Source organism: Thermobia domestica, chromosome 5 (assembly GCF_964235325.1).
Source record: "Thermobia domestica chromosome 5, izTheDome1.hap1.1, whole genome shotgun sequence".
Taxonomy (NCBI): domain Eukaryota; kingdom Metazoa; phylum Arthropoda; class Insecta; order Zygentoma; family Lepismatidae; genus Thermobia; species Thermobia domestica.
The window spans coordinates 246,931,605-246,945,111 of record NC_137458.1 but is presented as its reverse complement, the minus strand read 5'-3'; the positions used below and the strand labels follow the sequence as shown (position 1 = coordinate 246,945,111).

The window sequence follows — 13,507 nt, the reverse complement described above, 5'->3', positions numbered from 1 at the left end:
CCGACTTAGAACCCAAAGTAAATTTTTCCGTTTAGATTCCGAAAGCAAGCTAAGGCAATCAGGAATTGGCTGTGTTGTAATGTTAGGAAGCTCAGTCTTCTTATCTACAATATTCTGGTAAAGATGAATGGTGAAACACCATGCATCTTCTTATCATTATTAAATACAGGTCTCAGAGGTAGACATGAATCTGATAATTTTTTTTTTTTTTTTTTTTTTTTAATTATAATGCCATTAACTCGGTGAGTTTATGGAAACATTCCGTCTCACTATTCATTGTTTACATTGAATTGCAGTGTTGCCGCGCACACCTTTGAACATTCAAATCTTGATATTTCCGGCTATATTTTGATGGAATGTTCACAAATACATTTAACGGAAGCTAATTAATGTCTCTTTTATTTTGCCCAAAGTATTTTTTTCATAAAATCATTTTTTGTCTCAATTAGTATAGATTAAATAAAACTTAAAGTGAAACGAAATTTATTTTTTGTTATTTTTCTCATAGATCGTCCAAGATACGGTAAAATGATAACAAGATTACTTGTTGCAAATATAATGAGCTATCATTTAAAATAAAGAACGTTAAAATTGGATAATTAGGAGCCAAGATATTGCCAGTTTTATAAATCGACTCGGGCGCCATCTTTGATTCGACGCCGTCTTGAAAAGCTACCATTCCGAGACGGCCATCATAGTTTTTCGTGGTCCCCAGATACTAATATAATTGTAGTTGGAAGGAAATCTGGTACCCCCAAATTATACTCACCTTACCTATACTGCCCCATAGACTACCTCTGAAAATCCTTGTTCCGACCCTGACCTCATGTTATTCTTTCTTTACAAAAAGTAATAAAAAATCGCAATATTTCGCTAAAAAGAAACTATACATCAATCTATTACGTACGGTTCTTTGTTTCGATGTAGTCAAACTGATTCCACATGATGTTACAGTATTTCTACGCAATCAACCAAGGTCTTCTCAGAATCGGTGAGAATATTTTGTAAATCTTTCCCAGACTTACGTGATCTCTGAAACGCATTTTTCAGGTTACATTTATGTACAACAAGAAAACGGTACTCTCTTTTTTTTTCGCCATATGTATCATTCCTTCCAATGTCAAACAGCGGTTCTGGGTAGTAATGAGGTATGCACAACATATGTTTGGTGCAATAGATAATAATAACAAATAAAACAAAAGAAAAATTATATAATGTCTTAGTCTCACTGATTTTATACTAGTCCTTTATTTTACTTTACTTTTAAAATTTAAGAATATGTAAAATTTATTCATCGTCGAGAAAATAAAAACTTGACACAGAATGATGTCTTATGCTCCATTCATCTCTGTGTGTTATTAGCCCAACTCATCTCTTTATAGAACACTGTCTTGTGCCCACTTATCACACCTAAAATTAGTCCAACTTATCTCCTTATAGAATACTATCTTGTGCCCAGCTAATCAGGGCATTATTAGTTCAACTTCTTTTCCTATAGAATACTACTTTGTGCCTAGCTAATCAGGACATTATTAGTTCAACTTATTTCCCTATAGCAGCGATTCCCAACCTTTTTCAACTTGCAGCACACTACGAATTAACTTGGATTCTCGCGGCACACTTATAGATATTATTATTTGTAAATATAAAAAAAATAGTGGTATTTTTTTTCTATGATTACTAATCTTCTCACAGAGAAGAAAGTTCGATCACTGGGTTTTCCCTGTGGTAAATCACTATGCTTATTTTTCATTCTAATTTAAAAACATAAAACAATTGCAATGAAATATTGGACTCAGTTTTTTAAAAATACGCTTTCTTTTTCGAAAATTGTTTCAACCTTTTACTACGAAGGAAGATCACTAAATAACGAACGAACAAACAAATTTCTTTTACTTTTAAAACACAAATTAGGTAACTTGTCGAAAGGATTGAATGATATTTTAAATTTTCAAGTTACAAAATAGCCTGCAACAGTAAAGAAGCAATAATTGTCATAACAATAACAAATACTTTTTTTCAACATCAGAAATATACAGAAAAGTAACACAGCATGAAATAAAATTGTAGGTTCATAATAGAGGTTCATAGTAATGTGCAATACAAATATACATTTTCCCCTACGTTTTGCAATTTGATTGCTATAGAATTAATAATTTTGTTTCGATTACCTCGCGGCACACCAGCGGCCCATTCACGGCACACCGGTTGGGAAACGCTGCCCTATAGAATACTATCTTGTGCCCAGAGTCGGATTTATGATTGATGAGGCCCTAAGCTATTGAAAGTAATGGGCCCTTTTGTATGCCTTTTCAAAGAACGTAAGGACCAGTCTATGCAAAACGTAGGGACTCTATATACAAAAATGAGCAAACGAGTCATATTTCAGGGACCACGCCAGCAGAGGGAGGCTCCATTACTTATATCATAGGAGCCTACACAAGGCAAATTAGTGTTGCTATACGTAGGTTTTATTATTATTATTATTATTATTATTATTATTATTATTATTATTATTATTATTATTATTATTATTATTATTATTATTATTAATAATAATAATAATATCTTACAGTATATTTTGGAATTGTACATACAGGGCTCTTTCACTTTAATTTTTCGGACCCCCAAGAGAGTGGAGCCCTAAGCTATATAGCTTGTTTAGCTTATACGTAAATCCGGCACTGCTTGTGCCCAGCTAATAAGGACATTATTAGCTCAACTTATTTCTCTTAGAATACTATCTTGACCCCAGCAGCTAATTAGGACATTATTAGCTCAAGTTATTTCTCTCTAGAATACGGTTATACTATTTGCTACAAAAGCTACAGTGAGAGATTGTGATTTTGAGGAGATTCAGTGTCCATTCTACGGCGTAGAACGCACAACAACTGATTCAAAAGATTACCGTACTTTCAGCGCGAAATGACGCAGCTATATAGTACAAACTGACACACTATTTCTCTCATAGATGGCGTTATATACCATGAACGGCTTATTACCTGTAGCGTTATATCCCAGTATTAGATCGGGCACTTTCGGAAAAATTCTCGTATGCTTTCGTGTTTAGTATGGAGCAAATTGAAACTGCTAATTTTGGATATAATCTATATATATAAAAGAGAACGCACAAATCCTTTGTGAACTCATCACGCTAATACGGCTGAACCAATTTCTTTCATTTTTGGGGGGTTATTAGGATTTGGACCCTAGATGGTTTTTATCATATCACTTTAATTTTTAATTACCAGTGTCTTGAGATAATTGACCATTCAAGTGTCCATACGTACAAATCCTTTGTTATTAGTTCATCATAGGTAAAAATAAACGTATTTATATGCAACCCGCATGACCATGTGACTCGGCGGGTTAACATAAATGACAGGCGATATAATGTTAACATTTACTGGAATCTACTATGGTTTTTATCATATCACTTGAAAGCGAAAAAGTAAAAATTATCTAATTAACAAGGTTTATTGCGTTCCGGGGTGACCGCAGCGAAGCGGGGTGAACGCTGCTAGTCACACATAAAATATAGACTACACAGAGTAAAAAGCAAAAAATCAAATTTAAACCTTAGATAACTGTTACTACTGTCATGATTTTGTACCCTTGTTTCGCCTTTCGTTTGGTAGTAATTCTCTTTGATTTGTTATCTACATAAAGTAAAAATTATTTGTGGTGGACAGACACCTTGCTCGTGGATTCTCTCGGGGTTCTCCCGTTTCCTCACACTTTCTTCATTCCACCATTTCTCATAATCACCGTCTCCTTTAGAATAACCGACATAATCATAGGACGTAAAACAAAGATTTCAATTCATTTTTTCATATAGTAAAAATTTTTCTTTAACCTACGAAATATTAACTTTTAGGAAAAGAAACTTCTGAAAATGCTAAAACATTTGCTTAATTATTTTTAAGAGTTTATATGCTGAATTTTACCATACTATTTAAATTAATCTACAGTAGGTATTTTCTCAATAAATAGACGAAACTTTGAATGTTACAGAAACTCATTCCTTTCCCTCTTAAGGAGTGGACTTTTCGTAAACGGTAAAATACAAATTCTTTTATTTTTAATTAAGGCTTTATATCCCTAATTTCACGCTTCCGACTAATGCAAACTTTCATATTGGGTACTTTCGGACTTTTCAATATTATAAATTGCTCCCTTCTCCACCCCCCTTGAGGAGCGTAACTTTTTTTTTCCTGAAATACTGAAACGCGTACAAAATGCATTTCTTTATGTTTAATGAAGTGTTTAAATACCGAATTTTACATCTCTAAGTTAAGTGGATCCCCACGCTGGACATTTTCTGAATAAAGAAACGGAAATTTGAATATTAGACCTACAGAAGTTTTTCCTCTCTTTAGGAGTAGTGTTTTGGAAAACGCTAAAACACACCTCCAATTATTCTTAATCAGGATTTTATATCTCAAATTTAATCTCGTTAACTGTTGAGATTCGTGTTGGGAAGAATTTGAACCCCACTTAGAATACGTATTTTAATAAAAATCTTGCTTTCGTGACAAAAGAATTTTCTGGCCATATTTCACTTTCTAGTTATAGTACTGTTGCGTGGACGTTAATGAGTGCGTCTGTTTTTACTGTTTTATCTCTCTATATATAAAGGAAGAAATCCTGACTGACTGACTAACGTCGAGACCAAACTACTTAAGGTGAAGGTTTATAGGAGATAATTCATTTATACAAAAACCGAGTTGCAAGTTAAAGATTAAGTGTCAATATTTTTGACTGTGATAGGTTAATGTCTTAGCTACGTTTGATCAGTGGCGGATCTAGGAGGTAGAAACTGGAAAGGAGGGGGGGGCGGAAACCAGACTGTGATAAATATATCATCAGTTTACTATAAACTTTCAAAAATATATAAATAATAGCTTAAATAATTTTTATCATTCAAAAACCTGGGAGGCCTAGCCCCCCCCCCGGCTCCAGGCTGGATCCGCCATTGCTTTTGAGGAACGTAGATTTTCTCTGTTTTAGAAATAATAAATCAAGAGTAAAGAAAAGTAACAACATAGTTGTGTTGCACTACCATGTCTCCAGGTGGCATGAAATATACTGAATTATTCGTAGTTTCATTAAAAGCAGACAATTTGGTTACATTTTTATTGAAACATGAAAATAAAATGTACTGACTGCAATGTGGCTTACGATAATGTTAATGAAATATTTTCCTTTTTTATTAGGTAAACTTGTTTGTAAATTTACAAAATAAATTTGTAAATTTAGGAATTTTACAAATTTATTACTACATGTTACTAACAATGTTTGATGCATAATTTCAAGTGGCCTTCTAGATTATTTTTTTTTAAAAAGTCAGGATATAAATTTTGTACATAAACTTATAAAACGAAACGAGAAAATTTTCGAGACGAGAAGAGAAAAGCTTATTTTCAAGAATTGAGATAAAACATGAAAAATCTCATTTCGCGTCTCATCTCGTAGGTAACACTAAATACAGTTCCCAGTGGAGACATAGAAGTTTCAGCATTCGTATGAAGCGATTGGAAAGAAACTTGAATTAGGATATTTTGCCCAGTTTGCCAGAGGAAGAATGATAGACGCGATTATACACACAATAAATTATGTAACTAAATTCGCCTCGACGGCTAGAACGTTCTCTAAATTATAGATAGCATCGTGGTAGTTTTCGTTCAGTTCTCTACCTAAGATCGTTTCATAAGAAATTCTACACTAGTGTTTTTTTGCGAGTCGAAAAAAGTATTATGAAACCTAAACTTGAGAATAGTGTAAGTGATTGGCAAATAGTGGTGCTATTTACTACGGTGTTACTATGCATGCGATTTCCGAGTTTGGGAATCAAAAATCAAAATCGACAAATCATAGACACTCAATGGATATATCGAAATATCGTGAAATATAGAAAATATCGGAAAATCGAAATGTAAATGATATGGAAAATATCAATTATATATATATATATATATATATATATATATATATATATATATATATATATATATATATATATATATATATATAAATCGGTAAGAGTTTTTGATATAATGATTTCGATAATTGAATGTATCGGACCGACCGATAGATGAACATATGAAATTACTATTATCTTTACCTCTCATTTATAATAATTTTGTGCTTGTATATAATTATACGAAAAAAAGAATTGAATATCATCTGTTCTATACTACTAACTACTATAAGATAAGTAACTTTTGTAAAAGAAGCCCATGGTCATATATTTCAGTTCTATTTGAGGTATGTATTGCAATTCCATTCGATAATAAGCAGATATCATTGATAATATGACCAGCGTAAAGAATGCACTTTCATATATATACACTCTAATTAGGGTTAAATTAGTCGTTGCATTATGCCTAATGACACAAGAATCAGAAAGTTCTCAATCAGAATCCTGAAGTCCTTGATTAGAACCAATTGCGAATCAGAGAAGATTCAATACCAAGAACAAACTCTTTGCTCCTCTCGGTACGAAGGACGTTTTGATTTGTTTTAGAAAAGGAGTACTGACTATGCTCGCATACTTGATGCAATATAAAAGAAAGATCGCTTAAATCACATACTTCAATAAAGTAATTAGATTATAATGATAGACATTCACCCAGTTATAATGTACAGGTAGTTTAAAAAAAAAAAAAAGTGGCCAGCTACCTGTTCTTTGGAAAGTATTCTATTCTTATTGATAGACACGAATATTAATATCTTTTGGCCAATGAAAAGCTTTAACAAGTAATATGTATGTCATGGCTAAGATTTTGCATGTCATTATCAGAAGAAGACAAAAAGATGAAATAGAATCTGTTACTTAACAGCGCACTTTTTTCCTTACTATCTGGTACATGAATAAACAAATAATACGTTTCAGCAGAATAAATACTTTTCAGTTATTACTGACCACCATAAAAATTCGTTTTTCTCTAAAGTTACACATAGAATATCGTGAAGAATGTCATATAGTTCAAGTCCATATAATAACTATCCATAACTGACTTTCTGGGTTCATTTTGCTTTAATGTAAAAAAGAAAAAAATGTATTGCCTATTAGGTTACTCTTTTATTATGGTAATTCACGTGCTAATTTTCACCAATTTTCACCCGTCATAAGGCTTAGTAAAAGACAATAATGAATTGATGCAATCTGACTCAAATGTTGATTTTTCTTATCATTTAAACTCTACTTATCGAAAATTAAGGAAATAGTTTAAATTAATACTTGCTGATGGTATTACATATAAAGGTTTATTTTTAATATTTTTGGGTAAATATAATTATTTTTTTAAAATGTAAATAAAAGAAGTTTCAATTATAGTGGCAGCATGCAGCACTCTTTGATATTAATTTTACTTGTAAATATAAATTGTAAAAGTATAATGTACTGTAGATTTTTTTGTATGACTACTGCAATATTCCTTTATTTACTGTAGTCAATACTATAGTGAGCACTTGTATATCATGTCTTCTTCTTCTTGTGTGTTATTTTAATTTTTTTTCTTTGAAATTGAGTTGGAAACACATGTCTTGTACGCCTATTGTAATTGGGGATACCCCTGTTATAGATAAATAATAATAATAATAATAATAATAATAATAATAATAATAATAATAATAATAATAATAATAATAATAATAATAATAATAATACGAGCAATAAAAGGGGCCGCGGTGGCTCGGTGATAGAGCCTTCACCTCTGGTGCATGGAGTCGCTGATTCGATCCCCGCTCTTTGTGGTGGACAAACACCATGTGCGTGGGTTTTGTCGTGGTTCTCCTGTTTCCTCCCACTTTCTTCATTCCATCATTTCATTCATTTCTCATCATCACCGTCTCCTTTAGCCTAGCCGACATAACTGTGGGACGTAAAACTTAAAGATTTCATTTCAATTTCTCATAGCCTCGCTGCTGAAAGGGACGCTAAACTAAAATCAACTCATTTTTTTCTCTTTCTTTCTTTCTTTTTTATTATGTTCAATCTAAGAGAACTATAAGACTCGAAATCCACTAGTAGCTCGCCAACCACGGTTTGAGAAACACTATACACCATATGCGAATGAACAATAATGATGGAATTGCCACGATGGAGTGTTAATAGTTGCTGATAATGGACAAACAAAATTCACTAACGATGTCTAGCAAGCTCACATGGTCTGGAGTCGATACCCGTGCATCAGATATAACAGTTTTACACTTGGTATAATCCTTAAAATATTCCAACACTACACTGTTAGAACAATTGTTGTAGACTCTGTAAGTTTCGCACATGCATTTCCTTTTCAAAAATATTACTCGTACATACTAAATTTACATGTAAATAATAATAATAATAATAATAATAATAATAATAATAATAATAATAATAATAATAATAATAATAATAATAATAATAATAATGTGCTTCATCTGTGTTTATTAATAACGTGAAAGTTTACAGTTCTTTCCTTTCACATTTATCAATTAACTAAAGAGGCTTTCGTGTTGCAGTTAGGAAAGAAGACTTCGAAGGAAATTACCGTTAACGAGCAAAACCGTTTTAAGTTGGAGTTCGTATATCATTTCTTTTAACACAATTTCCCTAAATATGAATATGCTATGGATAAATACACTCATCCAGAAATCCCCATAGGATGTTTTCCACTGGAGAGGGAGGGAAGATGCAAAAAAAATGAATATAAACACGCACCTCGATACAAATATACGCATAATAGTTCATGTAAAAAAAAAAAAAAAAAATCATTGATACATTGCAAAACTTCACCACAGAAATTCATTATAGTAATGTAGTAGTTACTATTACTATAATAAATACTATAGTAACTTTTTTGTGTGTAATATGTTTTGACATGTATTTTGAAGAACTAATTTGTGGCTGTATATAATTAGTTTTAAGTATGTTTGAATAATTTATAGTATGTTTGATTTGACTTTATTTTGAGTTTAGCGTCCCTTTTAGCAGCGAGACGTGGACCTACAGTTTAATGTGGGATCCAAACCACATGAGCTCCCACCGGGGATCGAACCCAGGTCTTTCACGCCAGTAATTTATCCAAATGTTGATTTAAAAAAAAAAAACTTCTACCAGCAGAATGACTATACTACAAGTTGTCCGCTGCTTTCAGCAGCGTGACTATACGAGACGTGAACCTACAGCTTAACGTGTGATCTGAATCATATGAGTTTCCGCCAGGAATCAAACTCGCATCTTCCATACCAAAGGCATGCACGACAACCGCTTAGTCGCGAGGGAGATTACCGGTTAAAATGTTAATGCATTTACTCCATTAACAAACTCCGCCAAGATAATAGCTGTATCTATTACAAGAAAAAAATAGAAATTCATTTCTGTGCAAATGAATCATCGTGTGGAGTAACGGACGAAGGACGTACTGACATTACAGTATTAGAAGACTCACTTGCGTGTCTGTAGTAAGTGTCAGATGGTGATGATAAATACCTACAATGCCGCTATTGAATACCCTTGTACCTACAGTTGTACCCTACATGTTAATGAAGACTTGTGTTTATGGAAGAATTAATGCAATGAAAATGTAGGAGGAAACGAAAGAACCTTGAGGAAAAACCAAGGAGATGATCCTATCCACCAAAAACTCAAAAAGTATGCGATTGAACTAGGGGCCTCTTGCACCAGAGTTGAGCGCTCTATCGCTGTGCCACAGCGTCTCCTTAAATACTATTGAGATTTGTGCAGTTGTATGGATTTTTGTGTTATTTTAATCGAAAATCCAAATTTATTGAGTCAAACATTCACATTTCGTATCAACAACAGTGAACAACATCGTGTCCATGACTTTTTTCGAGGAACTCCTGTTTCCTTCCACGTTCTCATTCCACCAATTATTCCATTACTATTCACTTGCCTTAATCATCCGTCTCCCTTAGCATAAAGGACATATTCGTGGGACGTTAACTCAAAGATTTCAAGATTTTCAAATTAATATAAGTATTTTCAAAACCGTAGCTACATTGTTGAAAATAATACTTTTTAAAATTAAATTTAAAAACAAAAATCTAAGCCTGTTCTTGAAGAACCGCGGTGGCTTAGACGGTTAGCATCATCCTACCAAACGAAGGAACCGAGTTCGATACCAAGTAATAGTAAATGAGGAGCTTATTTTTAAAAGAGAATATTTCCAGAATTCATAATTTTGCATTAGAAGAAAAAGGCGAAAGAAAAGCACTTCTGAAAACATAACGTTTTGAAAATAATAATAATAATAAAAAGTTTCCTTAACGCAAATAGGACAATCGCTTTGTTATGTTATATTTTGAATGAAAAATGCCGAAATGAATGAACGAGGTGGATGTGGTAGAAACGACAAACGTTACACTGCGATTTCTTCCAAAAACGTTCCCCTTTGCCTAAATCCTGCAGTATAATCCGAGCAGTGATGTTAACCAGAAAAGTTATAACATCCCATCTCTAGAGTCAAAAATCCCATTTTGCTTTTGAATTTCCCACATTATACTAATTACAAGATAATAATAATAATAATAATAATAATAATAATAATAATAATAATAATAATAATAATAATAATAATAATAATAATAATAATAATATGTAAAATGAAACTATTCGATCTTTTACGAATATAAAAAAATGTTGTCAAAAATGGAATGTGTCGATCACACCTTTTTGCCATCACCTCATGCTGATGGCATCACACCTTTTTTTTTTTTTTTTTTTTTTTTTACGTATTTCGTGCGGAAAATTTTGGAAATTGATTGCTTCCTGTTTGATATTTTACTTACTTTCTTTCCTTGTTTCATTCGTTTGATCATTATTTTGTTTTACCAGAGCGCAATTTTAGTTTCATGGCAGTTGATTTTTTCACTATCTTACACTCCATAAATCACTTCCTTACTAGCGAAATTTCGAGTTTTTTTTTTTAAAGTTATGATTAAAATTTGAGAATTAACACTAATTTCATGCTCATTATATAGATTTTTTTGGCCCCTAGAAAATATTGTTGCTGTGAATTCTATATATATGAAAAATCCCATATATGATGCCAATTTCGACGAAAATTCTCTTTATTTCTTTCGAAAATCACAAGACGGGACTTTTCCCCCACGTTGGCGTCACTGAATCCTAAAGAGCTCAACCAAAAGATCCAGAACACGTTGAAAAGTATATTTCAAAAAAAAAAAAGAAAAAGAAAAGAAAAGAAAAAAAGAAAGAAAGAAAGAAAATAAAATAAAAAGAAAAGAAAGAAAAGTGGAGGTGTTCTCTTTTGAAATTAAGCCCCTCATAAATAAGTAGACTAAATTCAATCAAAGTCGTGGCATGATCCTGTAATTTAGCTCTTTTGGAGGCGAAATAGTGTGGTGGGGAATTATCCGTACTGCAAGAGTTGATCTTGTATGAAGGTCTGTAAGCTTACACCCGCCAACGGCACTGAATTCAAAGCCTGATCATGGTTTAGAACCCACGTTTACAATAGATCCGTTCTTCACAACATGGGTGTTGCGTAAGGACTCAAAAACTCAAATTCATCTGAGTCAAATTCAAACAAAACAGAACAAATTTTCTTAAATAATCTCACATTTTGAAACAACTATTTTCATAGCGGTGTTGTAACTTAGAGTAAAGTGCGAGGGATCCTTGGTTCGACTCCAGGTCATGCAAGCTTTGGGGTCGGCAACCTCGTGTTCGTTTCTTCGTGGGATGAAGTTCTCGTAGTCTCCCATCTACCAATTCTTTCATAATTACTTACTTTGTTTAATCATTTTTTCTTTGTCCTAAAGAACATTTAATCGTTAAAAGTTAAAAAATTTCCTTTTATTTTCGAATTATTATATATATAGTGGCGGATCCAGGATATGATCAAGGGAGGGAGGGGCTAAACGATAGTGTGTAACTTTATCCAGTGTAAACCTGAGCGTCAAAGGGGGTTGTAGCCCTTGTAGGCCCCTTGTATCCGCGCCTATATATATAATTCAACTATTTGCGTCGAAATTTGTCAGAGATTACGAATTTGATTTCTGGGCTTTTGACAGCGCTCACCATGTTACCCCGTTACATATAAGAGATGACATCCTTCAGCGACCACACTGCCCAGGAAATTGGGGAAGAAGAAATGAATGGGGAAGGAAGAAAGAGGCCTGAGACCACTATGTGCGGTATCATCCCGGCATTTGTCTGCTGTGAATGACGAAAACCTCACTTAGAGTTTCTAGACTGAATAAGTTTTTCACACTTTTCGACCGAGTGTCTGGAAGCGGACCCGGTACCACTCGCACCAAAGGCAAGAGCGTTAGCGATAATGCTACGTGAGGCCATTTAAAGTTTCTCAAGATAGAAACTGTTTTATCAATTTTGAATAGCAGAATGGTTAGTATCAACGGTTTCGGTTTGGATTCCCGCTGAGAACATGGAACAGTTTTGGTGCAACCCAGCTTTGTGAAGCAATTGTAGAACTAGCCTAGGCTAGTAACTGACAAATTGGTAAATGAAAAAATAAAATTAAAAAATACTTTGGCTCCACATAGTATTTTATCAACTAATAGTTTCTCATCACTTATCCAACAGTTTGGACTTCATACCCCCAGCAATAATTTTACTTCTTTCGTTGGGACTACGTTGAGAGTTGATTTGACTGGAAAATGCTCAGCAAAACAGAAATATGCAATGTGGGGCCAACGGTGGCAGTTGCAAATCCTACCATATCCCACTGTTTGGGTAGTTGAGTTAAGAATTTTGAAATCAATAAATAATGGGAACCACACATCACCCAACTTAAATACGTCTGGCCGGACAAGTCTCCTCGTGAGCTGTAATACCAAGGCATTGAGTACAGTAATTTTAATAATATAAATAAGAACATGAGTTGTGTGGTTGTACAGCATTAACATAATTAACGTCTATTCCACGTTAATTACAATAAAGGTGAAACGACAAATGAGAATGTAAACACTAAGTTTGTTTATATCTGATGACCTTGACCTCCACCTACCTGCACCAAAGGCTAAAATAAGCGCTGCCCAGAAGGTCGAATTGCCGCTGAAGAAGTCCATGGCCACACGCGAACCAACGTTCTACCTAACTACCTTTCTCCAAACACACAGCGATTAACACTGAACTGAAGCGATTTCATGTTGCAGTATTTCTACACTCACTATGTTGTTCCAGTTCTGCTCCGCCCCATTTCCATTACGTCATTAGTTTCACGCTTGCCTTCCAGTTAGTCCTCGAGTTCCCGTGAAATCAAAACATGGCAAAACCAAACAACAGGATGACCTGCCGACGTAGTAGTAGAAGAATAGAGTGCCGCCTCATCGTAAAAAGACTTCGCGTGGAGTAATCTTCCACTATAAAGGACCCAGGAAATTGAATGAAACCCGGAAATACCGTTCGTATTTTTGGTTCTTCTCGAAATCAGTTATAAAGAACTTTCTACTAGCGTTAAGAACAATTGCTTCGTATTCTAAGGATTTTTGATCATAAATGTGATCTTTTGGG

The 13,507-nt window shown here is 33.5% G+C and overlaps 1 protein-coding gene across 2 annotated transcripts in view; it reads right to left on the bottom strand.

The window, feature by feature from the left end:
* LOC145686527 (venom protease-like) overlaps positions 1–13,283 on the bottom strand; it is an 87,395-nt gene extending 74,112 nt beyond the window's left edge. The window contains exon 1 of one of the 2 annotated variants that reach the window (XM_081759919.1): positions 13,002–13,283. In XM_081759919.1, coding sequence (XP_081616045.1) covers positions 13,002–13,062 — 61 coding nt within the window. In that variant the 5' untranslated portion in view covers positions 13,063–13,283. The remainder of the gene's footprint in view (positions 1–13,001) is intronic. The other variant, XM_081759920.1, reaches the window with a different exon arrangement.
* Between the last annotated feature and the right edge of the window lie 224 nt (positions 13,284–13,507).